Source organism: Alosa sapidissima, chromosome 12, assembly GCF_018492685.1.
Source record: "Alosa sapidissima isolate fAloSap1 chromosome 12, fAloSap1.pri, whole genome shotgun sequence".
In the NCBI taxonomy this organism is placed as follows: Eukaryota; Metazoa; Chordata; class Actinopteri; order Clupeiformes; family Clupeidae; genus Alosa; species Alosa sapidissima.
In genome coordinates, this window is record NC_055968.1 from 33910263 (window position 1) to 33934151 (window position 23889).

General features: G+C 44.4%; 3 protein-coding genes and 1 long non-coding RNA gene across 5 annotated transcripts; 1 reads left to right on the forward strand and 3 right to left on the reverse strand.

The window, feature by feature from the left end:
- Positions 1-4: 4 nt before the first annotated feature.
- Positions 5-19088, reverse strand: LOC121677765. Its single transcript, XR_006021091.1, has 3 exons — positions 19078-19088; positions 7350-7359; positions 5-92 (listed from the first exon to the last, which is right to left on the reverse strand). It is a non-coding gene; the product is annotated as an uncharacterized LOC121677765 (long non-coding RNA).
- ttc4 (tetratricopeptide repeat domain 4) lies at positions 1833-7531 on the reverse strand. Its single transcript, XM_042056738.1, has 10 exons — positions 7210-7531; positions 6607-6724; positions 5501-5662; positions 5185-5262; positions 4431-4555; positions 3971-4057; positions 3439-3692; positions 3232-3316; positions 2427-2509; positions 1833-2164 (listed from the first exon to the last, which is right to left on the reverse strand). The coding sequence occupies exons 1-10, from the start codon at positions 7324-7326 to the stop codon at positions 2062-2064; spliced, it is 1212 nt and encodes a 403-aa protein (XP_041912672.1). The 5' UTR covers positions 7327-7531; the 3' UTR covers positions 1833-2061.
- pars2 (prolyl-tRNA synthetase 2, mitochondrial) lies at positions 7870-22272 on the reverse strand. The gene is made up of 3 exons (XM_042056736.1): positions 22212-22272; positions 9514-10074; positions 7870-9292 (listed from the first exon to the last, which is right to left on the reverse strand). The coding sequence occupies exons 2-3, from the start codon at positions 10063-10065 to the stop codon at positions 8414-8416; spliced, it is 1431 nt and encodes a 476-aa protein (XP_041912670.1). The 5' UTR covers positions 10066-10074; positions 22212-22272; the 3' UTR covers positions 7870-8413.
- Positions 10004-16324, forward strand: LOC121677764 (neurogenic locus notch homolog protein 1-like). Of its 2 annotated transcripts, XM_042056739.1 has the most exons (6): positions 10218-10243; positions 13081-13176; positions 13604-13725; positions 14059-14292; positions 15570-15725; positions 16052-16324. In XM_042056739.1, the coding sequence occupies exons 2-6, from the start codon at positions 13112-13114 to the stop codon at positions 16195-16197; spliced, it is 723 nt and encodes a 240-aa protein (XP_041912673.1). In that variant the 5' UTR covers positions 10218-10243; positions 13081-13111; the 3' UTR covers positions 16198-16324. The 2 variants fall into 2 exon arrangements, with proteins under 2 accessions (XP_041912674.1, XP_041912673.1); XM_042056740.1 differs by lacking the exon at positions 13081-13176 and having other exon boundaries at positions 10004-10243.
- Positions 22273-23889: the final 1617 nt, after the last annotated feature.

The following is a 23889-nucleotide window of genomic DNA, read 5'->3' on the forward strand; positions in this document are numbered from 1 at the left end:
AACTCAACACCGTCCACCAGAATAGCTGTGTTCAACTAGGCCTGACTAACTCAACACCGTCCACCAGAATAGCTGTGTTCAACTCAACACCACTCATCTATCAGATGGCTGCGTTTGCTCTGAGCAGAGGAACTGATGTGGACATCAACTGTATTTAAATGGGGCGCCTGCTGCATTGCTTTTCCAGTGTCTTACATCTTCTTGAAGAAACTGTCATGTTGTGTGTGTGTGTGTGTGTGTGTGTGTGTGTGTGTGCGCGCATGAAAATGCAAATAAACCAGTCAAGCGTGGTCATGAGTACTCAGCCATTCCCTGAAAGACCGGCGGGTTTGTCTAAACAAGTAGTCCACCCCTCCCAGAAATGTGATTGAGTGATTGACCGCTCAGGTAGTGAAGCGACAGGCTTTAATATTGGGTGCTTCAGTTTACAAATTCATATTTAATACACACTGTCTCTTTAAGCAGCAAGCCCCAAGAGCACCAGGTTTACAGAGCTTTCTGGAATAGACAAGGTGCCTCTCAGAGCTTATTGCTCTTCAAAGATAGAGCCTACCTGGCAAGCTATTCATAAAATAAATACACAGCAACATAAACGATCAATCATTTACCAATATAAAATGACCACTCATATGCAGAGTAATGTAGTTCTTCCGAGACATACGGTAGCCAAGCAACGGGAAGCAGTGAGCGAGTCAGAGTACTCTGACCACAGGTGTGGTTTACCACAGCCGTGAACGCAGCTCAGCCAATCAGTCAGTCTGTAAATCAGCAAAGGAACACGATCCATCGCATGAGCACATTTATTTAATGTTGACACAGTGATAATGATTAACATTTATATTACGTATCAGCCCAGGACACAGACGACAGGCGCTCGCTCGAGAGCCAGACCCCATCTTGAGTCCTCTGACATCAGCAGCATGTTTGACCCACTCACTCAACCGACGCTGCCACTGCCAATACTGATGCTTTAGCAGTCTGTCAATCATTCAGTCAGTCAGTCAGGCAGGCAGTCAGTCAGTCAGTAAATCAGTCAGTCAGTCGGTAAATCAGTCAGTCAGTCAGTCAGTAAATCAGTCAGTAAATCAGTCAGTCTGTAAATCAGTCAGTCAGTAAATCACTCAGTAAATCAGTCAGTCTGTAAATCAGTCAGTCAGTCAGTCAGTCTGTAAATCAGTCAGTCAGTCAGTCAGTCTGTAAATCAGTCAGTCAGTCAGTCAGTCAGTAAATCAGTCAGTCTGTAAATCAGTCAGTCAGTAAATCAGTCAGTCAGTCAGTAAATCAGTCTGTAAATCAGTCAGTCAGTCAGTCTGTAAATCAGTCAGTAAATCAGTCAGTCAGTAAATCAGTCAGTAAATCAGTCAGTCAGTAAATCAGTCAATAAATCAGTCAGTCAGTAAATCAGTCAGTCAGTAAATCAGTCAGTCAGTAAATCAGTCAGTCAGTAAATCAGTCAGTCAGTAAATCAGTCAGTCAGTCTGTAAATCAGTCAGTCAGTAAATCAGTCAGTAAATCAGTCAGTAAATCAGTCAGTAAATCAGTCTGTAAATCAGTCAGTCAGTAAATCAGTCAGTCAGTCAGTAAATCAGTCTGTAAATCAGTCAGTCAGTCAGTCTGTAAATCAGTCAGTAAATCAGTCAGTCAGTAAATCAGTCAGTAAATCAGTCAGTCTGTAAATCAGTCAGTAAATCAGTCAGTCAGTAAATCAGTCAGTAAATCAGTCAGTCAGTAAATCAGTCAGTAAATCAGTCAGTCAGTAAATCAGTCAGTCAGTCTGTAAATCAGTCAGTCAGTCTGTAAATCAGTCAGTAAATCAGTCAGTAAATCAGTCAGTCAGTCTGTAAATCAGTCAGTCAGTCTGTAAATCAGTCAGTCAGTAAATCAGTCAGTAAATCAGTCAGTAAATCAGTCAGTAAATCAGTCAGTAAATCAGTCAGTCTGTCTCTCCTTCTTTTCTGCATTGAACACACTGTAAGTGGGCGGGCCATGCACAGCGCGGTCTCTCATTGGTACTACTGGAAGGCCCCACTGTCTATCAAATGTCCCTCTGAGGTCACGTCATCACTTCAGCCAATAGACTTTCTTCCCAGACAGGAACTGCTTGCTGAATGGCGACCCGGTCACCATGACGATGAAGCAGGGCGTACCGTCCTTGACCGTATACCTTGAAAAGACAAAGGACAGCAGAGAGGGAGGGGATAGCAGAGGACAGGGAAGGGAGGTGATTGACAGCGTCAAAGCTGTGCTCAAAATCTCTTAAAAACACAACTGCAGGATGCAGGATCAGGAGCATTTGTCCACACTATGAGCAGGTGCACTTAGAGGACTAGTTGACTGTTTGTAGTCTGGTGTTGTATAGTTGATGGACTAGATGACTGTTTGTAGTCTGGTGTTGTATAGTTGATGGACGGATGTAAAAAATGTACCTGCTGTGCTGTAGGACTTTGAGGAGCGGCGTCGTCATGGCCACCTGATGGAACTGCTCACTTTCAGCCTCCTCAAAGAACAGCTGAAGGGGAGAGACAACAGTAGGTTAAAACACACACACACACACACACACACACACGGACACACTCTAAACCGAGATAACAGAGGAGGCCGCAGGTTAGAGCAGTCACACTCACACACTAAGGACTAAGAGGACTTAAGAGCAGGCTGCACGATATGCTACATTACCTGAGCTGGTGTGATAAACACCTGAGCCATATTGTTTGTGTACAAGCGTTCTATTGACGACCAATTGAGTTTGAAGACATCAAACTAAACTGATCAAATTGTGCTGTCTATTGTTCATTTCATCTCCATGGTTACTGCCTATTGTTCATTTCATCTCCATGGTTGCTTTTCATGAGTGGGATAGTGCCGCGATATCAAGTAATCAAAAATCAAGAAATCTCTCTACCCGATGTATCTGTTGTTTACCAAGGCACATCTCCCACACACACACACACACACACACGCACGCACACACAAAACAAGAAAAGTACACTCCTGGGAAAGTACATGCTATTTTGGGCAGTCCTGTTTCCATATTGCATTCTTTCCAGCAGACATAATCTTGCTTCCTTATAGTAGATGAATTCATAAATAAACCAGCAGGTAAAATGTGACGCATTCGTTCAACTACAGAATGCCTTTGCTGTTAACTCTGACTGCTCATTACTCATGCGAACGCCACAGGCATCTTCCTTGTGATTGGCCTACTGCACACTCAGTGGGCGGGACACTGACCTGAAGGTTTTGGAAGAGGTACTTCCTGTCTGTGTCCCAAGCAGGAAGTTCTTCTCCAAACATGACCACCAGGTGATCCAGGAAACTGAGAGGAGACAATCCAGTTAAAAACACACATCAAAACAACCCTACTGTTACCTCATCTCATCACTGAACTTGTCAGGGTGCCAGGTACCCTGGAACTGTGTTTGTGTGAATGTTGCTCACTTCGACGTCTCACAGAAGGCCGAGATGAAGTCTGTCTGGCGATGTTCCGGGTACAGGAACAGCACTGGCCAGTGGAGGGCGCCGTTCTCGTCCAGGAAGACGCGCTCCCCCGTTGCCTCCTTGGACACCAGCCTGTCCAGGACAAGCTCCGCCACGCCAGCAGCCACTCGGCCTTCGTCACCCTCCTCCTCATCCTCGCTGCCCGAGGCTCGTCTGGCGGGCTTCTGGACTCTCAACAGTTTCACTCCGCGCTCCTGACACACACCAAGACAAAGGAGAGGAAATATGTGTGTGTGTGTGTGTGTGTGTGTGTGTGTGTATATACTTGACTTTCCCCTTGGGGATCAATAAAGAAAAATATCTGTCTATCTATCTATGTATCTATCTATATATCTAATGATTCCATAAACACATAAAATCAACATCTGCATATCTGAGATAAGTTTGGACTCTGCATTCATTAGCAGCAGCGTCTGTTGACCCCACAAGTGTCCCTCTACAGGATGTGACCCTCTACAGGAAGTGACCTCACCTTAATGGCGGCCAGCAGAGCTTCCGTCTGCTCACGCTGCTTCTTTTCTTTCAGCATGGCTTTCCTGGCGTCTCTCTCTGCCTCCCTCTGGACACACACATCAACAAAAACACATAAATACAAACACATACTGCTTCCTGTGTTAATTTTTTTAGCATTGCTGCCTCACTCTGAACAAACCAAAGCCTTCTGGGAAACAGATACACAAACAAATAATCATCAGACAAAAAGTACCAATTTACCAGCTCCTAGAGTTCTCCCTCTACAGACTCCAGGCTCCTTTGTTTAATCTGTCTGGACCGCAGTCTGGTGGCGTTTCACCCCCCCCCCCCTCCACTCCTCTCTCCATTAGACCCTAGGCTCTTGTACTCTCTCTCTCTCTCTCTCTCTATAGACCCTAGAATCTTGTACTCTCTCTCTCTCTCTCTAGACAGCAGTCTGGGGTGCTCAAGGTCCGTACCTTCTGTTTGTCGGCGGTTCTGCGCAGTTCCTGTAGTTTCTTATCTGTAGGGTCAACACTCAGACCCTCGTCGCACCACTGCAGAGCGTCGCCATAGTTACGCAGCTGCATGCAACACTGGGCACCTGGGCATACACAGAAACATATCTTCCATTTGTTCTTATTTTGGGTGGTTAAGTGTGTTTGTTGCATTTAGAGGTAAGTTCTCTTATTTCTACTCATAAAAGAAAATTAAGAGTAAACTTAAAAGGTACACTATGCAGGTTTAGGTATTTTTGGCGAGTTTAGAGCTCCCTCTAGAGTCACAATGTATTTATATGTTACTCTGCTATTGTAAATAGCAAAGTTCTCGCGACTTATCCCCCCTGTACACAATGCAAATGCTTTTGTTGTGGAGGTGAAGGATTAACAACAGGCAAAAACTATCTCCAAAGAGCTACTAAAAATCTACTGACAAGGTAATGTTTCAGATTCTCACGAGTTTTGGCGGGGCGCCACTCTTGGAAGTTGCATGGCTGGTTTTCTCAGTAGGGACTCGCTACGTCTATGCTGTATAGCTATGCTAGGTGAATGATTCGCCTATTACAAGTTTGTTTACCATCAAATTGGCTTCAAAATGCGTAGTGCATAGTACTTGCATAGTGTACCTTTAAGAGAAATTTAAGAGAATAGTGCTTGGATGAGGCCCATTGATGCCCATCTGCATGACATAAATTGATTTCATTATATACATTGTATCAGCTATGTTACAAACCTCTCAGCAGAGCCTTGAGGTGGTTTGGCTTGAGTTTCTTGGCTGAAACAGCGTCATTCAAAGCAGAACGCATGTTGCCTGGGAACGGAGGAGAGCATGATGAAACTCTGACTAGCTGTGGATGGGTGGATGGTTGCAAAACTATTGCAATTGATGAATATGAAATAGGAAATAAAGGTATATGGATGTGTGAGCACCTTAAAACTCACTACTCATCAAACACACAGACACACAGTAAACACACATCTACGGTATGTCTAGCACTCCTACACCCTCCATGCAAATGGCTGAGGAGTAGCTAGTGGTGGGGCCGTACCCAGATGGAAGTGTGCTGCAGCTCTGTTGGTGTACAGGACGACGTGGAGCTCGGAGTCAGTGCAGTTTATCTTCAGTCCCTCGGAGTAGGACACAATGGCCCTCTTATAGTTCTTCTCCTTGAAGTACTCGTTGCCCTCAGCCTTGAGACTCTGGGCCTTTTCTGTAGGGGCAGGAAGAGGTCTGTTCAAAGCTTACAGTGTGGAAGCTTAATCACCTCATCTACACATGTAAGTCATTATAGGGACCACAATGGAAATAAGTCTTTGGGCTTTAAGTATAAGTGCATATACTCTTTTTGATACCGTGAGGGAAATTTGGTCTCTGCATTTATCCCAATCCGTGAATTAGTGAAACACACTCAGCACACAGTGAACACACAGTGAGGTGAAGCACACACTAATCCCGGCGCAGTGAGCTGCCTGCAACAACAGCGGCACTCGGGGAGCAGTGAGGGGTTAGGTGCCTTGCTCAAGGGCACTTCAGCCACACCTACTGGTCGGGGTTTGAACCGGCAACAAGTCCGAAGCGCTAACCAGTAGGCCACGGCTTCCCCAATCATGTTTCATTCCTGACTATTTATGTATTTTAATGTATGACACAGAGTACGGTTTCATATTTTACGTCTAAGTGGTCAAAATAAATCAATCAATCAATCAATCAATCAATCAAGTGCACTAACTGACAGTGGCCCACCCTCCTGCGCCTTATTCCTGAGCCAACAATGGGCGTCGCCATGACACTTCAGTATTCCAAAATCTGGTTTTCTATTTCCAGCCGAAACTGTGTTGTATTGTTTTTAGATGGTTATATGATAGTAGTCTGACTAAAAGACAGTGCCTGACCCATCCTAAGCCATGTAAAAGTAAACCTATAAACTATCTCTATTGAGTGCAGAATTGTCAACATTTCGAAAGCAATAAGTTGAAAAATATTCAAGTTGGCCTATTGAGACTGCAACTTATATGTAAATATAGTGAACGGATGATGAAAACGGGAATGGAAGTGTCAGGAACAAGGTGGATACTAATGAAAAGTGAGTGTAGCCTACTGTTTCCAGTGACACGCTCCGACGGTTAGCACTTTAGTGACTACTGTACGACCTACCCTCAGGGGTCCGATCATCGTCATGAATAATGGACTGAATGCATGCCAGATCTGGGTGTGAGGCGGGGTCAATATCCGCCGGAGCTTTCTTCATGAACATGGGAATCTTGTCAAACTCCTAAACAGAGAAACAGACATGGGGGGGGGGGGGGGGGGGGGGGTTAGGGGGATAGAGGAGAGAGACAATCAGACAGTTTGTTGTCAATTAATTGGCACACTGCTTCAACCCGATCGGTATTGTATATGTCGTCTCATAAACTTAAATAAAATAAAATAAAATAACATTTACTTCTCAGTACAACCTCTTTTGGCCTGGGTGAACCCAGCCGAACCTGTTAGCCACTTTGGATTTGTTCTGCAGGTTCGTTTGGGTTCACTCAGGCTAATAACACCCAGCACGAATTTATTGCTATATGCCATAACGAGTTGAGAAAGCGTTGCATGTGAACGGCAAGGAATACTCCAAAAACTACACGTTTTTGTAAGGTTTGCGGTAACGTTACATGTTTACCGCAAAATAAACCATTCACTTTACATGGCATATGATCACTGATCCACCTAGACTTAACAGAGAGTTGCAACTGATTTATACTCTAACGTTACCTCTTCCCAAGTGCTTTCATTAAACCCATTTTTATATTTTTGGGTTTTAAATTTATCCATGAACGCGTCCATTCCATCATCGCTGTCTTCGCCTCCTTGTTGACCTAAAGAAGCCATGGCAGTGTCCCGTCTTTAACCACTCCTTCAGACCTAACAGGCGTTGTCCTTTGAACAACAATAAATTACAAAAAATATAGTTGTATATCTACAACTATAAAAACAAGTTTTTGCGAATTGATCCAAGCCAAGCCAAACCAAACCAAACCAACAGAGTTGTTACATTCACGTGCAGTGTTTGGTGCATTTGAGAAATGCGTCCGGGTGGAACACCATACTGGACACATAGTTCTGCCTTCTTCTATTTTCATTGCAGAGCCGTATAGAGATACCGCCACCTATAGTATAAATGAGCTCACTTCAGTTTATATTCTGTAAAATGTTTAAAAACTAGAAGATTACATTAGGATTCTTCAATTCCAGGAGAGGAGAGTGATAGAGTGGTAACACAAATTTCAATTAATAAAAAACTTAAAAAATTAAACAAATAAAAAATTTGTTTAACCTCAACATATCTCTTAAAGCTCAACATATCTCTCAAAGTTGTCATTCATTTACTTAATAATAAACAACATTCTTTCAGTGTGAGGAAAAAGAGGCAGATTATGAATGACATGCTTTATTTTTACAGTGTAGACAACAATACACATATAAAATACATCAAGAAAACCTTACTTATTGTTTTAAATATTCAGTGATCATTTCCTTTTTTTTTTATCCACCATCACAAAAGGCATCTTGCTGCCAGTGACTAGCTGTCAGGTGGTCTTACTGCCAGGTCCATAAACTCTACCTGCCACCATCTCTCGCAATGGTCCTCTAGTCATCCAATCTTTTCCTAATGGAGGATACATTCATCCAGTCTGTCCACTCATCCATGCCAGCAGCTGCTGTGTTCCCTCTTTATTGCGTCCCCAACCTGACCAGGGGTCCGTTTCCCAAAACCATAGTTGCTAACTAAATGGTTAGCAACTTTGTTGGATGCAATGCAATTTCCCATTGCCAACCAGTTGCAACTATGATTTTGAGAAACACACCCCAGTGCTGTAATCAGCACCCACTGCCAGCATGAACCCCAGCATGATCCCCATCCTGTCCACTGCAGTGTTAACGGTGATCATGCGCCCCCTGCTGGGCGATGTTGGGCTCACACGGTCTCCACTCTGCTCAGGAGGTCTGTGAGGGCGTCTCTGCTGAGGAAGAGTGTTTCCCCGTTCTGCTGGCAGACCACCTCAAACCGCGGCTGCGGCTCGGCCGCGCCCTGCCCCACCACCACCACGTAGGGGTACCCCAGCTGCGAGGCGTCTTTCAGCCGCTTCCCGATGGTCATCTGCGTCCTGTCGTCCAGCACCACCTCCCCCCTCAGGCCAGGCAGGCCGCTCAGCCCGAGAGCGAGCTCCTCTGCCAGGCTGATCAGCGTGGCCGCCTTGCTGCCCTTCTTAGGGGGCAGAACGCACACCTGGTAGGGTGCCAACAGCCCTGGCCAGCGGATGCCGTCGTCGCTAGAGAGCACCTCAACGGCAGCGGCGAGAATGCGGGTGACACCAAGGCCGAAACAGCCCATCTCGGCCAGCGTGGGCTTGTTCTGGGGGCTGTTGAAGGTGGCGTTGAACACCTGGGAGTACTTGGTGCCCAGGTAAAAGGTGTGCCCCACTTCAATGCCTTTGGATTCCACCAGCGTGCCAGACTGGCACTGCGGGCAGTCCGTCTGGCCCGGTTCCACCAGCTCAACGTTGGCGGAGAAGGAGCAGTCGCCGCACGTCAACAGCCGGTCCTCGCCGATGTCAGCGGGCAGCTGGAACTCGTGCGAGAGGGTGCCCCCGATGTTGCCCGTGTCCGCCCGCACCTGCACCCACCTGACACCCAGCCTGTCAAAGAGGCGCCCGTAGGCCTGGCACACGGACTGGTAGGTGTGGTGCGCCGCATCCTCGCTCTCGTCAAACGAGTACATGTCCTTCATGTAGAACTCGCGTCCCCGTAGCAACCCAAACTTTGGCTTCTGCTCGTCCCGAAACTTCCTTGTCACCTGAGAGAGCAAAAACCATGTTAATACTGAATGAGTCAAAAAAACAAGTTTATAAACAACATTCTATACACACTGTTATCATCATTATCAGGCATATTTCATTGACCTATATATATATATGATGCGTATGAATGTTTTGGTTTCCAGGTTTAACTGTGTGTGTGTGTGTGTGTGTGTGTGTGTGTGTGTGTGTGTGTGTGTGTATGTGTGTGTGAGTTTACCTGATACAGAAGCAGGGGTAGCTGTCGGTAGGAAAGATTGGCCTGAGACGCTAGCAGTTCCGTCACCGCCTCTTCATGAGTAGGACCGAGGCAGTAGTCTATCCCGTGCCGGTCGCGCAGACGGAACATCTCCTTCCCCATGAGCTCCCAGCGGCCACTCCGACGCCATAGGTCGGCTCCGCACAGCGCTGGCATGTCCAACTTCTGCCCGCCAATGGCGTGCATCTCCTGGTCTATGAGTCGCACCAGCTTCTCCATGGAGCGAACTGTGGCTGGCAAGTAGTAGAAACAGCCGGGGTTGGAAGGGTGGAGCAGGCCCGTCTGGAGCATCAACCTCTGGCTTCGGCATGTCAGGTCTCCACTGTCCTGGCCCTCCCGTAGGTTGGACGGCTGGAACAGACGCGATACCAGCGGCACTGAGGAGGGTGGTGGTGCGGGGGGCTGTGGGGCTTTCTGGGGATGTGCGCACCCGGAGAGCTGCCTGCATGAGATAGCAGGTGCGCAGACTATCGGCAGCAGTTTGTGTCTACAGTTCCGTAGGATGGTATCCATGATTGGAGCCTGAATGTTCAGGAGAAAAACACATGATCACGTAATGGCAAAACTTTGCAAAAGTGGCAGAATAACTCAAGGTCAGAAGTAACCAGCAGAATGTAGCTTCAAGTCAAGTAGGAAGAGCAGCGATGACTGTGACCTACCCACTTTCTGCTGTTCACAGTCACAGCCGACGGTACGTTTCGCTCTCTTAAAACTCAGTTTGAGTGGTAGACAAGCTAACTTACAAAATAATAAACGTAACGTTACGTTAGCTAGCCGCACACAGAATGGGGCTTTAAAGGTACACAACTCCCTGTTAGCAAAGACCATACACTCACAGTATATCACACGAATATCACGAGTTATGGGTAACAGAAGCACTCATGTACAATCACAAAATAATATATAAAACCTTTAAGTTACAGACATCTGTGCTCACGTAAATGTCAAACTCGTGTAAACAGTGTCAGCAAGCATTGACAATTCCAACATGGCCGCCATTTGTCCTGTTGTCAAAATAAAAGTCGAGCAAAATAAAAGTCTCAGTAAAATTGGAGAGGGAGTTACAGTGTTTCTCGATCGCTGAGTCATCGACCCGAAGTTTAATTAGGTTACTCCAACCTGAGACGGACCTCAGCCTCGCGCTGGTGATTATGTGGATTTTACAGAAAATATGGGCCAATTTCCCGGTATTTCTTCGGGCAAAGTTGTCCTTGTAATTTGCTACATCTAGTTGTCATTCGGTTGTCTCCTGTTTCCTATAGGTGATCATCAGCGGGGAACAATTGAGACACACATTGGATTGTGGTCCGTGTAACGCTTTGCAGTGCTATGTTCTATTTGCAGAATTCACATGAAAAAATATAAAAATAGGCTTAAAAATCCGTTATCCATTCTTTAGGACGGCACAGTAAATGGGTTATTGTTGCTTATTTTGATTTTCAACTGAGCACAGTTACGGTTTTCTGTTCAGAAGTTAAAAATTGAAATGATGCGTCAATTTTCTAATTTTCCTTTTTTGCCCTTGTGGTTGGACTGAACCACGAACACCGGGGGGAGAACACCATCTAGCTTGGCCAGGCTAGATGGTGGAAGGGAGCGCCGCCTGAAGTTGTTTGTGATTTTGACTCATTACTTTAGAGATTAATGACAAACTTTTTGGGAGAAGGCACGTTAAACATAACTTTCAGCCTGTGTTGAACATATCTACAGTAGCCTATATTTGAATACCATGGCCATGCCATAGCAAATAATTCCCCAAAGCAGAATGCTTTGCCATCGACGTCAGTCTTGGCTATACCGGGCTATACAGGCTACCCCGAGCACTGTTTGACATGGTATTTTTGCTTATTTAACGCTTTACGCTAGACTAGGTTTCATTAGGCTAAACGAAGACACAACGGTGAGCCTAATTTATCCGTTTATCCATTTATTAATTTCAACAGCAAATAGCCTACATTGGCCTGTAGGCTACTGGGGCTCACGTAGGCCTACTCATAAGTGTCAGGACGCAGCAATGTCTCCCTCTGCATCTGAAGTTCTGATCTCGAGCTGACATTATCAATCGCTTGGCACCTTGATGCAAGCGGAACTGTGTTTGATAGCCCTCCATCCCTACATCTATTTTTTACAGTCTATGCTCTACATCCGCTGATAAAATGTGATCACCAACATCGCGCGCCAATATCTATCAGGTCACCCACCCCTACGCGTGGTTCAGCCCAACAAAAACAGTAAAAAAAGGGGCCAAAATCCAATATTAACTGAATTTTACTTTTGTTTCCAATCCAGTTTCTGTTTTCTTTATCTTGCGTGACTAATGACACATTTAGAAAATAGCAGCAATTATCTATTTGCTGACCAGTTAAAACAAATTGAAAATTGGATTATCGAACACATTTTTTATTTGGACCAGATGGATGGAACAAATAGAACAAAGCACTGCAAAGCGTTACACGGAACATTCCATTTGTAGGCTACTGTTCGCCAAAATGTGTCACATTTTGTTCATGATGTATTCCTTTTAACCAACGCTAATTTAAATTAAATGAATGAATTTGAACTAGCCTACAAACACTTTGCAATTGCTATGTTTTTATTTATTCAACTTTCCAACTAACTATACATCATTAAAGATGGGTGTCTCAACTGTCTATAGGGTACAGTTGAGACACAGTCAAGACAAAAAATGCACCATGTTTATGAATTGTGGAAAATATAAACTACTTATGGGTATTATTGATTGATAATATTTTACTCTACAAGCTAAGGAAATGGCATGTGGAATGTTGTGTGGAAAATCACTTATTTTCAGTATTAATTTTTTGTTTGATTTGGTGTTGGAAAAAAGTGTCTCAACTGTACTTAGTCTATATATATATAGGGAAATATAGAATGAAAATGTAGAACTATGGGACGTTTGTGTCGTTTTAGAACATTTATATTTAGAAATTGATTTTTTTCTGCCAGCGTTGTTGACACAGTAGGCTAAACTAGAACTGTAATCCAAATTTCCAAGAAAACAAAGAAGTATTAAGAGAGTTTTTGATACTTGGCTACTCTCGTTTTCTTGTTTTGTGGGAACATAAATAAATGAGCAATAAACTGTATGATATACACAATTAAAAAAAAAAACAACGTTAAACGTGTCGATCAAAGTGCACTAACTTTATACCAGTAGCCTACTCCTGGTATAGCCTACTACTGATGCTCGTCCTCCTCGCCATTGTTCCTCTGGGCCAGCTGACGCCTGGCAGACAATGAAAAGATTGCCCTGCCCTGCTGCTCACTGTGCTGCTTGTGTGTGTGTGTGTGCGCGTGTGTGAGTGTGAGTGCACGTGCGTGTGCACATTCTTGACTCTTGGCCACCCTCCTTGTTTGCAGTACGTGTGATGGTTGGTGTGTGTGTGTGTGTGTGTTCTGTTTTGCCTGCAGTTCTGCAGGCTGTAAATAATGGCCATGCAGGCGCATGACCCCCATGCCCACTTAGCTTTTGTCCTTCTCCACACACACACACACACACACACACAGGTCATGAGCAAGTGGATAGCGTCTCCAACCCATGCGCCAACCAAGGCACCTGCCGACCCACCTCCGACTTCAACTATCAGTGTCACTGCCTGCCAGGTGAGGGCTGTCGGCGAGAGAGAGTGAGTGAGTGAGTGAGTGAGAGAGAGAGACAGTGTGAGAGAGAAAGAGTGAGTGAGTGAGAGAGAGAGAGAGATAGCGAGAGGATACAGGTGTGAAGCTGCTCCTCCTGCTGCCCTCATCCACCTCTCTGCCCGTCTGTCTGCTGTTTCTAATTTAAATGCTCGAGTTGCAGCAGTTGGCATTGTTCTGTCTGTGCACTGCCTGCTGTGCGGGCAGAACACACAGGCATGCCCCCACAGGCATGCATATACACACACACCCTCAAGCACAGCTAATGAGTCCTGGGAGCCTTTTCAGTGTTTGTGTGTGTGTGTATGTGTGTGTGTAGACTGTCTAGGTTTGTGAGTTTACCTTTTCTTAATGTCTTTATTTTAATGACCTGTTACATGGGTTTGTTTGGCAGGATTCACGGACCAAACTGTGAGATTAACATTGACGACTGCCCTTCCTATGACTGCCAGAATGGAGGAACCTGTATGGATGGAGTCAACACCTACAACTGCCAGTGTCCACCCGAATGGACAGGTATATGAATATATCTCGGCATACTTTCTCTTTATTTACATCTGTCTGTCCGTGCTAAAACTTTATTAACTCCTTAATATTTCTACCTCTTCTCTCCCTCCTCCTCCTCTTCCTTTCCCTCTTCATCTTCCTCCTCCTCTTCCTCTTTCTCATCTTCCCCTTCCTCCTCTTCTTCCTCTCCCTCCTCATCTTCCTCATCCTCATCCTCCTCTTCCTCTCTTTCCTCCTCTTCCTCTTCCTCCTCCTCTTTCTCCTCTTCCTCCTCATCTTCCTCTTCCTCATCTTCCTCTCCCCTCCCTCCTCCTCTCCCTCTCCCTCCTCCTCCTCCTGCAGGTCAGTACTGCACAGACGATGTGGACGAGTGCCACCTGCAGCCCAACACCTGCCAGCACGGTGGCACATGCTACAACACGCTGGGCAGCTACAACTGTGTGTGCGTCAACGGCTGGAGTGGCCCGGACTGCTCGGAGAACATCGACGACTGTGCCACAGCCGTCTGCATGCAGGGATCTACCTGTGTGCACCGCGTGGCGTCCTTCATCTGCATGTGCCCCCACGGCCGGACAGGTAGACTGCAGGCTCACGGCGTCATGCACCAGGGTCCCTAGTTTTACGGCTTTTCCAATAATAAGGAAAATCTCTCCTCATGTTGATGAGCTTGATGTTGTTCAATGGGTTCTGATTGGCTGTCAGCTTCCTATCATTCTCAAAATTGCTCTGAAAGCGATCCCCAACAATATCATTTTTCATGTCATTATTGTTATAGTATGTGGTGTGGATGTGGTCATTCAGATTAGCTGGAGCTAAACTACAGTTTTTTGCTGTTATTGGTCCTAGTGTGAACAGCCCTTTGTCCCAATTTTGATCATATCATACGGGATTATGAGGTTTACATGAATATGGAGATACCTGGTTATTCATTCATATGCCTGTGTACACAGTACAGTCTATAGTAGTATCTAGGTCAGGGGTCTCCAGCTACCAGTAGCTCCCCACCTGTTTCTAAGTAGCTCTCCAAAAGGTTTGAGGAAGATGTTTATACATTTGATAACCCAGTCACTTAATATTCCAATGAAATCAAATTCACAAAGAGAAAAAGGATACAATCTTGGCCATGTCCATTTTGTCAAAGTAGCTCTCGGAGGAAAAAGGTTGGAGACCCCTGATCTAGGTTATTGCATTATAGTCAGCAACTGTTAGATTTCAGGATAATGTGTCATGTGCATGCAACAGTATCCTGGTTTCACTGCACCGCTGGGTAGGGAGGTGAATCCTGTCACGCTTTCTGTCCATGCTAACAGGGTCAACACACACATCTGGTACATCACGTTAGAACCCAACACAAACTTAGCTATGACCCTATGAATTCATTTGTTGACCTCCATTTGCTGACATAAGTGAACAATGAAATGCTCCAAATTAGTAAAATATATAGATGTTTTTTTTCCCGCTTATTCACGTTGAAAGCTTGAATTTCCCCTCGGGGATCAATAAAGTATATATCTATCTAAAGCTGTTAGGACACGATGTTACAAGCGTTGCTAAGGGACTAGCATGTTGCACATTCAGGAGGGGTAACATCCTGTAAGTAGTGCACTTGCAAGAAAACAAGTGGAAAAGCCACAATGTTGCCCTTGCGTTAGCCTTGGGTCCTTTATAGCAGTTAAACTCTGTCTGTCTCATACTGTTATGAACAACTGTGTTGTTAAGTGTGCAGCTATGATTGACATGGCCGTATGTGCTCGCTCCATAGCCAATTTCTGACATGTTGAAATGACTCCTCGTCTGTGGGACCAGCCGCTGATACAGGTACTGACGCTGCTTGTCGCCGTGGTTTCCCTCAGGCTTGCTGTGTCACTTAACCGACGCCTGCATGAGCAGCCCCTGCCGCGATGGCTCTCAGTGTTTCAACAACCCCATCAATGGCATGTACAACTGCATGTGCCAGTCAGGGTACAGGGGCAGCACCTGCTACGAGGACATCGATGAGTGCAGCATCGGTGAGGATGCACTCACACACACACACACACACACACACACACACACACACACACACACACACACACACACACACAAAGCACTTTTATCTGAGAGTGCCCACACACTCTGATAAAGGGCAGGGGTTTTTGTCTGTCAACTTGCTGTGTATATTCCTCTCCGTATAGTTACACTTTAAATAAACTGTGTTAATACATGATCTGAATCTTCCTTGTGACTTAGCAGCTAGGGTGCAACAGACCACATTGGTGGTTGTATGTATTGTATGTGTATATGAGTCTGATCTCTCGTACACTGTGTGACTGAAGTGTTCCCTCCCTCCCTTCAGGTATAGGCCCTTGTGAGCACAATGGGCTGTGTATCAACACAGAGGGCTCGTTCACCTGTAACTGCACCCAGGGATACACAGGGCCACGCTGTGAGCAGGAAGTCAACGAGTGCCTGTCCAACCCTTGCAAGAACGATGCCACCTGAACACAACTGAAAACTCCATGTACAAAGTACAGATTTGGTTCAGGTTTTGCACATCGGCTGTTTTAGGTTTGAGGCAATAGAAATCCTTACTATACAAGTCCAGCTAAAATAAAGTTGTCTGTCTGCCCGAATGTTTGCTTTTTTTCATTGAAAGATACACAACTGGTTAAATCTAACGTTTACTGGCAGAATCCAGTTTTACAGCAGAATACCATTCAGTGGAAAATGGAAGACTACCTGTTTTCAGCACAAAGAAGTCTCTGTTAGCATGTAAACCTCGTTATGACCACTTATAGCCATCAGAGGGAGCACTTTACCAACATAACCTTTTGTATTATGCATATAGACAGTAAAATGTATAAATGTATGCATTATGTCCTGTGCTAAACTGCCTTCCGCTTTTGGTTTGTTGAAGTTAGCGCCGAATGTACTGCCTTGGCTATGCTTTGTGTGTGATGCACCACCGGAATGGCTCTCTATCTCTTAACACTTTAGGTTTTGCCAAATTAACAAAGTTTTTGCAGTAACTTTGCAGCAGCTTTAACACTTCATCTGCAGTGTCCCGCCAGCAGGACGGTTACCCCCCCTCCCCCAGCACCCCCCAACATTCTAAATAATTTGTATACATCACATTGTTATGTACTGTAGCATAGTCATATTTTACATCATTTGAAAGCTTGGACTCTTGGGAATCATTACATGACAACCTTTTTCATGTAAAATATGTGTAGTGCTTTACATTGTCAGATTAATCTAACTATGTCTCACTTAAATTCAATCAAAATGTCTCCTCCGCCTTCCCTACCTTCTAGCTGCAGTGTATATCCTTAGCAATATGCTAGATATAGCATACAGGGTCTTGAAATATTCACAGGAATCCATAGAAATTGAATACTCATGTTATTTTATTGAATAGTAATTGTGCAGATGTATAATCCATCTTATACACACCAATTTCATTGAAATAGAAATGGCAAAGATTTATATTTTTGTGTAATTATTCCATATTTAGTGTAGTCATTCCATATCAGAACCCCTGAAGTACAATTCAAATGCAAGCATGAAACTTCAAATAGTTACTTTTCATTTGAGACCAAGATTATGCTTCTACACAAACTAAGGGGTTCATAGAGAGTAAGCCTTTGATTGTCAGTATGCATTTTGGATAACCAAACAGATAGATAGATACTTTATTGATCCCTAGGGGGAATTCAAGGTCACAGTAGCATACAGACATACACACACACATCCACTAACAGCAGAAAAAGTAATTAAAAGTATATAAATAAAAAAAACACAACTAAGCAATACGGACTGTAGAAGATAAAGAATATACTAAATATACTAAAATACAAATTATACTAAATAAAACTTAATCTAAATCAATTCTAAAAAACAGTATCCACATAGTGGGTGATTAATCAATCAGGTGTGCTTGCAATGACTGAAGCAGGGACTGAGCCTGTGGTTCTCAGTGCATAAGGTAAGGTAAGGTAAGGTGCTCTTTCTGAATGAGTGTCATGGTGATGGTGCAAATGAGTAAGTCAAACAGTGCAACAGTGCAAGAATAAAGTATAAAGTCTATATATCTGTGTATAAATAACTATATTAAGAAAGGTATGGTCACAGTTCGGCTGTGGCATGGAGGGAGGGGTTGTGCATATGTGCTAATAAAGCACGCAAACAGTGAGGCAGAAGACAATGGTAAAGTGGCTAGTGGACAGACAGTTCAAGACATGAAGGTGGTGAAGAGGCAGACAGACTATGCGGAGAAGTATATTTCTCCTCTTCCCTTAAGTGATGCATTGAACAGTTCAATGGCTCTGGGGATGAATGACTTCCTCAGTCTGTCTGTTGTGCAAGGCAGTGAGCGAAGTCTCCAGCTGATCAGGCTCTTCTGCTTAACAATAGTGCTGTGGAGTGGATGACACTCATTGTCCAAGATGTTGATCAGTTTGTTCAGGGTCCTTTTGTCAGATATTGAAATGATGCACTCCAGTTCAGCTCCCACTACAGAGCCAGCTTTCCTTACCAGCTTGTCAAGTCGCCCCGCATCCTTCTTCTTTGTGCTTCCTCCCCAGCATACCACTGCATAGAAGAGGGCGCTGGCCACAACAGACTGATAGAACATCCTGAGGAGCTTGCTGCACACATTGAAGGAGCGCAGCCTCCTCAGGAAGTACAGCCTGCTCTGCCCTTTCTTGTAGAGTGCGTCAGTGTTGGCTGACCAGTCCAGTTTATTGTCCAAGTGGAGACCTAGGTACTTGTAGGTGCTTACTACCTCGACCTTGACCCCATCAATGGAGACTGGTAGCAGAGTGGGCTTAGACCTGCCAAAATCCACCACCATCTCCTTGGTCTTTGAAGTGTTGAGTTGGAGATGATTGTCCTATGGGGAGCCCTATGGGGATTTTACAAAATGCATGAACTCACCTTGGCAAATAATGGTCTACAGCAGGGGTTCCCAAAGTGGGGGTCGCGGGATGGCGAGGGGTGGGTCATGAAATGATTTCCATAAATCAAATAAATTTGGAAAAAATAAAATTCAGAAAAATTATGACTGGATAAGATCACCATTCACTGTAACCACCGCAAGTCATCTGTCAGCCGGCATGGAGGACGCACTGGTTGAGCTGTCATGTGACCGCACTTTAAAGACAGATTTTAATTCCAAGACGCTTGCTGAGTTCTGGATTTCAATCGAGAGGGAATATCCACAGCTATCCAAGGCCGCGATGGACGTACTGACGCCGTTTGGCTCCACATGCCTGTGCGAAAAGACTTTCTCTGCACTGACATATTAAAAACAAATACAGATCGCGTCTAAATGTGGAGGATGATCTCCGTGTGGTCGTCTCCACAATTAAACCAAGAATGGACTTGCTGTGTTCCATCCAGCTCATTAGATGAGATTAACGCTGAAACATTTGCCAAAATGTAAATTTGCGTAGCAACAATATATGTTTACAACAGTTTGTGGATATTACCCGGACTGAGATATTCTTCTGTTAAAGCAACACCAGAGTTTTTTGTACATTAAAATATTGTTTCCAAAATCATCAACTCGTAACAGGGTGAACGGCACTGCATTCTCTTCGCGACCCTCTATCGGCTATAACCGCACACTATGCAAGTTTGCCAGATCGGGTAGCGGATCTGTCAGATAGCAAGCAGAGGTTGGCCCAACGTTGGTAATGGTTGGCAGCGTCAAGAGTTGGAATTCCAACGTTGGGCCAACATTGAACCAATGTCAGCTGCCCAACCAATAATATCAAATTGCAATTGGTTGGGCAGCTGACGTTGGGTCAGTGTTGGCCCAACGTTGGAATTACACCTGTGTTTTTAACAGACCCTTACAAAAATGAAATATTTTCACCATTTTCTGCATGAGCGTATAGCTATCGGTAAACTTAAACTGCTTACGGGCCCTGGTCAATCCTGTTTTTTTTTTCTCATTTTGTTTCATTTATGGTGCGCCTTCACCTTTTTTACCCATTTTGTGCTCTGTTGTTCAATAGTATAAAATTTAGTTTTTCATACAGAACGTGCTTGGACATTGCTTGGAATCTGGATTTATTCTGGCGTAACAACTTGCATATTAGTAACATTCTAAATCAATTGTATGCTCCATATTGCTATGTCGCATAGTAATATACACCATTTGAAACCTTGGACTCTTGGGAATCCATACATGACAACCTTTTTCCATGTACAATCTGAATAGTGCTGTACATTGTCAGATAAATTTTACTATGACATATATATATTTAGAAAAATGCCCTCCTCTGCCTTTGGTGCTTCCCTAACTTCTAGCTTCCATGTATATCCTTAGCAATAAGTAGATGCAGCATATTGGGTCTTGAAATATTCAGAAATCCATAGAAATTAAATATTCATGTTGTTTTATCCAATAGTAGTTGTGCAGATGTATAGGCAATCTTACACACCCATACAAAAATAGACTTCTGTGTAATTATTCCACTGATTCTATACCAGAACCTCTGACATACGATCCAAATAGTCTACAAGAAACCTCAGTGTTACCTTTCACTAGAGACCAGGATTATGCTTCTACAGCAAGAGGTTGCCACACAGTAAGGCTTTTATTGTCAGTATGCATTTTGGGGTAGCAAATAATGGTCTAAAAGTACTCATTTCCATTCTGTATTGATCTACTTTTGCACACAGCTTCACAAGACCTGTTGCTAGGGCTCAGTTGTGTTTAAGTCCCATCAAGTGACCTAGAGGGCTGAAATGTGGTCACTTCAGAGATGCTTGTAATCCAGCAAGAAAAAAAACAATATTCTAGCCTCTTTCTAAAGAGATCTAGCATTTGATGGTAGGCCAAAAGAGCTGGGACACAGTGCACACTGCAATGTCGGGGGGGAAAAGCCCAGGAAGTGATGTTAGACAGTGACAACCGATCAAGATGAGCAAGTCATTAAGTTGATTTCCGCTTACATTGTGCATCATTTTAAACATGAGTATTAAAAGCATACTGGTGGCCATAGACATTAGGGGGGTTCGACTTGAAGTAGCCACCTGCAGCCGTGGGGCAGGGGCAGCCGTGGCCCACTGGTTAGCACTCTGGACTTGTAACTGGAGGGTTGCCGGTTCGAGCCCCGACCAGTGGGCCGCGGCTGAAGTGCCCTTGAGCAAGGCACCTAACCCTTCACTGCTCCCCGAGCGCTGCCGTTGTAGCAGGCAGCTCACTGCACCGGGATAAGTGTGTGCTGTTTGTGCTTCACTAATTCACCGATTGGGTTAAATGCAGAGACCAAATTTCCCTCATGGGATCAAAAAAAGTATATATACACACACTATACTATACGACGGAGCAGTATAAGGGGAGGAGGAAAAGGTATACCCCAATTAATAGTCCCGACTACGCCACCCCAGGGGAACCACTGTAATTACCCCCCAGGGAAATACCAAGGTAACCTCACAGAGAATACCCACACAGATTCAAATGCACTACGCAACAGACGTGAATTCCAATAAAATGAAAGTTTATTTATGGTAAAGGGGAGGTGGAACTGCAGATCTCTTATGCTGGGGAAATCTAAAAGACTCACAATGATTAAAGACAATACAAAAATATATATTCATTAAATATTGTTGTATGACAAGTTCTTAAAATCGGATCTTATAGATCATACATTGGAGTCTAGGCATTTGAGGGACCAAACGTCCACAGAACTCCGTAAATGCAGCTAGGAGGGAGCTTACCCAAGGGAGGCACGCTACTGAGGTGTTCCAAGATTCACACCAAAAACACGTGCACACACACTCGGAGTGAAGTGAGTTTCTCTATAACGCAGGCTGCAGTAAGCAGTACACGGAACCGCACAGCTCACCGCACCGCAACACACAGCACGGCACAATAAAGCACAGCAAACATGCAGTGATGGGGTCCCACCACCAGGTGCCTAGCCTCCCCTTAGGAGCGCCCCGACCTGCCAAACAAACAAAACAAACAAACCAAGACAAAACAATTACGGCACCAGAGGATAGCAATAAATCAACCAAAAAGGACACAACCACAATACACTGAAGACAGCAACACTAACAAAGCTTAAATCATGCAAAGCGACAGCATACGCAATCACATGCAAACAAAACTGAGAAAGATAGGCCTACTAATCATGCGACAGCGCAAGGGAAACACTGGCAACATGCAGTAGATGTTATAATTAGGCAGCTTCATGCAGTAGATGTTATAAGTAGGTAGAGTCACCAACGAAACCAAAAGAAAACCCAAAATAAAGACAGTCTACGAAAGCAGACGCAAACAATACGCGACTGGACAAAGACGGAACAAACAAACAAAATAAAACACAAGTCACAAGTTACAAGCAAGACAACGAGACAAACACTAGACAGCAATCGATCATCAGACAAAACAGCAGCGCCTGTGTCAACCAGGCTACACGCACCTGCAAGATGCAGATCAGAGTTAAAATATACGATACATTTTTACAGATAGCTTCGTAATAAAATGCTGCGCTACATACCCGCTCCAGATACGGTGAGGTCACAGATCCGCACTATAAACACATAGTTAAAATCATTACGGGTAGGCTAAACTTGCAGCGACAGTGTTGCGTAGATTAATCATTAAGAAGCATACCTGAGCTGGCAGGAAATAGAAATACCCTCAACAGCAGTGGTGGAGGAGGCAAACAGCAGTTACGAGGCTACAAGACAAAAGGTAAGCCCATAAAACATAAAGTGTGGAAAGCCAACACAACCCGCTAAGAAAAGAGACCTCCCACGCTAGACAGGGAGCATTCTCAACAGAAGGGGAGCAAGAATTACAGCGTAGTCACTCACAGGTACTTCCAGGTCTTTTAAAGGTATTAGGGCAGCAGCTGCTAATCAGGGGGATTGCCAAGTAATTAGGCTGATAGTGACGTGACAAACGTCAGTGTGAGCAATCTAACCCCACTACATATACTATTAATGCTCCTCCACACCGTCATAGATGTTGGGTTTCGAACTGAGCACTAAAACAAGTTGGATAGGTTGAATACTTGGATGGGCCCTCTCCTCTTTAGCCCAGAGGAGTCCATGATTTCCAAAAAGAATGGCAAACTTTGATTGGTATAACCACAGGACCTTTTTCCATGTTACCTCAGTCCATTTTAAACAAGCTCAGGCCCAGGTAAGAGGGTGGTATTTTCTGTATCATGTCTCAATACAATTCTAGCTGTTACATTTTGGCTGCAGTTTTTGAATTGAGTATCAAACTGGGCACATAGACAATGGTTATCAGAGGTTTTCCTGAGCCCATACAATGACAGGTCTGGAGACAGGTGTGGTGTTGATGCAATGCAATCTGAGGTCCAAAAGACCACGGCCAACCAATTTGCTTTTCAGCTATTTCCCCTGTTTGCAAAGATTTCCCTAGATTCTCTGAATGTTTTAATAATATTATGTTCTGTAGATCAGGGGTTCCCAAACTTTTCAACCCGCGACCCCCAAAATAACCGTGCCAGAGACTGGCGACCCCCACTATCCCTGGATGTGACTCAAAAAATAAAAATAAAATGTGCGCACCGGCCATACGCACTAGGCTTATCCAAACACGGGCTTAACGACAACACAAAAGAACAGATACAAGGATACAAGGAAGTTTATTGTCACATGCATATAGTTACTGGAAGTAAGAAATGCAGTGAAATTATGTCTGGTGTCAGCCTATTTGTGCATTTATGGGGTGGGGGGGTCCATCGCGGCCTTGGATAGCTGTGGATATTCCCTCTCGACTGAAATCCAGAACTCAGCAAGCGTCTTGGAATTAAAATCTGTCTTTAAAGTGCGGTCACATGACAGCTCAACCAGTGCGTCCTCCATGCCGGCTGACAGATGACTTGCGGTGGTTACAGTGAATGGTGATCTTATCCAGTCATAATTTTTCTGAATTTTATTTTTTCCAAATTTATTTGATTTATGGAAATCATTTCGCGACCCACCCCTCGCTGTCCCGTGACCCCCACTTTGGGAACCCCTGCTGTAGATGATGAACTCCCTAAATACATCACAATTAAATGTTAAGAAGCATTAAAATGACATTGTTTCATCATTTGTGCACACAGGTTTACACAGAGTGATGAATAACCCTACATTTTTACTTCTAAGAGACCCTGCCTCTCTAGGATGCTCTTTTTCATACCCAATCGTGTTGCCAGT

What these genes read in the sequence shown, in the direction of transcription:
- ttc4 (XM_042056738.1), bottom strand. Translation starts at nt 7,326, where the DNA reads ATGGCTTCTTTAGGTCAACAAGGAGGCGAAGACAGCGATGATGGAATG. An exon ending in CCTCAAGGCTCTGCTGAGAG is followed by an intron (nt 4,556 to 5,184) that starts GTTTGTAACATA and finishes GTGTATGCCCAG; the next exon opens with GTGCCCAGTGTTGCATGCAG. An exon ending in GAACCGCCGACAAACAGAAG is followed by an intron (nt 4,058 to 4,430) that starts GTACGGACCTTG and finishes GTGTGTGTCCAG; the next exon opens with AGGGAGGCAGAGAGAGACGC.
- pars2 (XM_042056736.1), bottom strand. Translation starts at nt 10,065, where the DNA reads ATGGATACCATCCTACGGAACTGTAGACACAAACTGCTGCCGATAGTC. An exon ending in TACCCCTGCTTCTGTATCAG is followed by an intron (nt 9,293 to 9,513) that starts GTAAACTCACAC and finishes TTGCTCTCTCAG; the next exon opens with GTGACAAGGAAGTTTCGGGA.
- LOC121677764 (XM_042056739.1), top strand. Translation starts at nt 13,112, where the DNA reads ATGCGCCAACCAAGGCACCTGCCGACCCACCTCCGACTTCAACTATCA. An exon ending in GTGTCCACCCGAATGGACAG is followed by an intron (nt 13,726 to 14,058) that starts GTATATGAATAT and finishes CTCCTCCTGCAG; the next exon opens with GTCAGTACTGCACAGACGAT. An exon ending in GTGCCCCCACGGCCGGACAG is followed by an intron (nt 14,293 to 15,569) that starts GTAGACTGCAGG and finishes GGTTTCCCTCAG; the next exon opens with GCTTGCTGTGTCACTTAACC.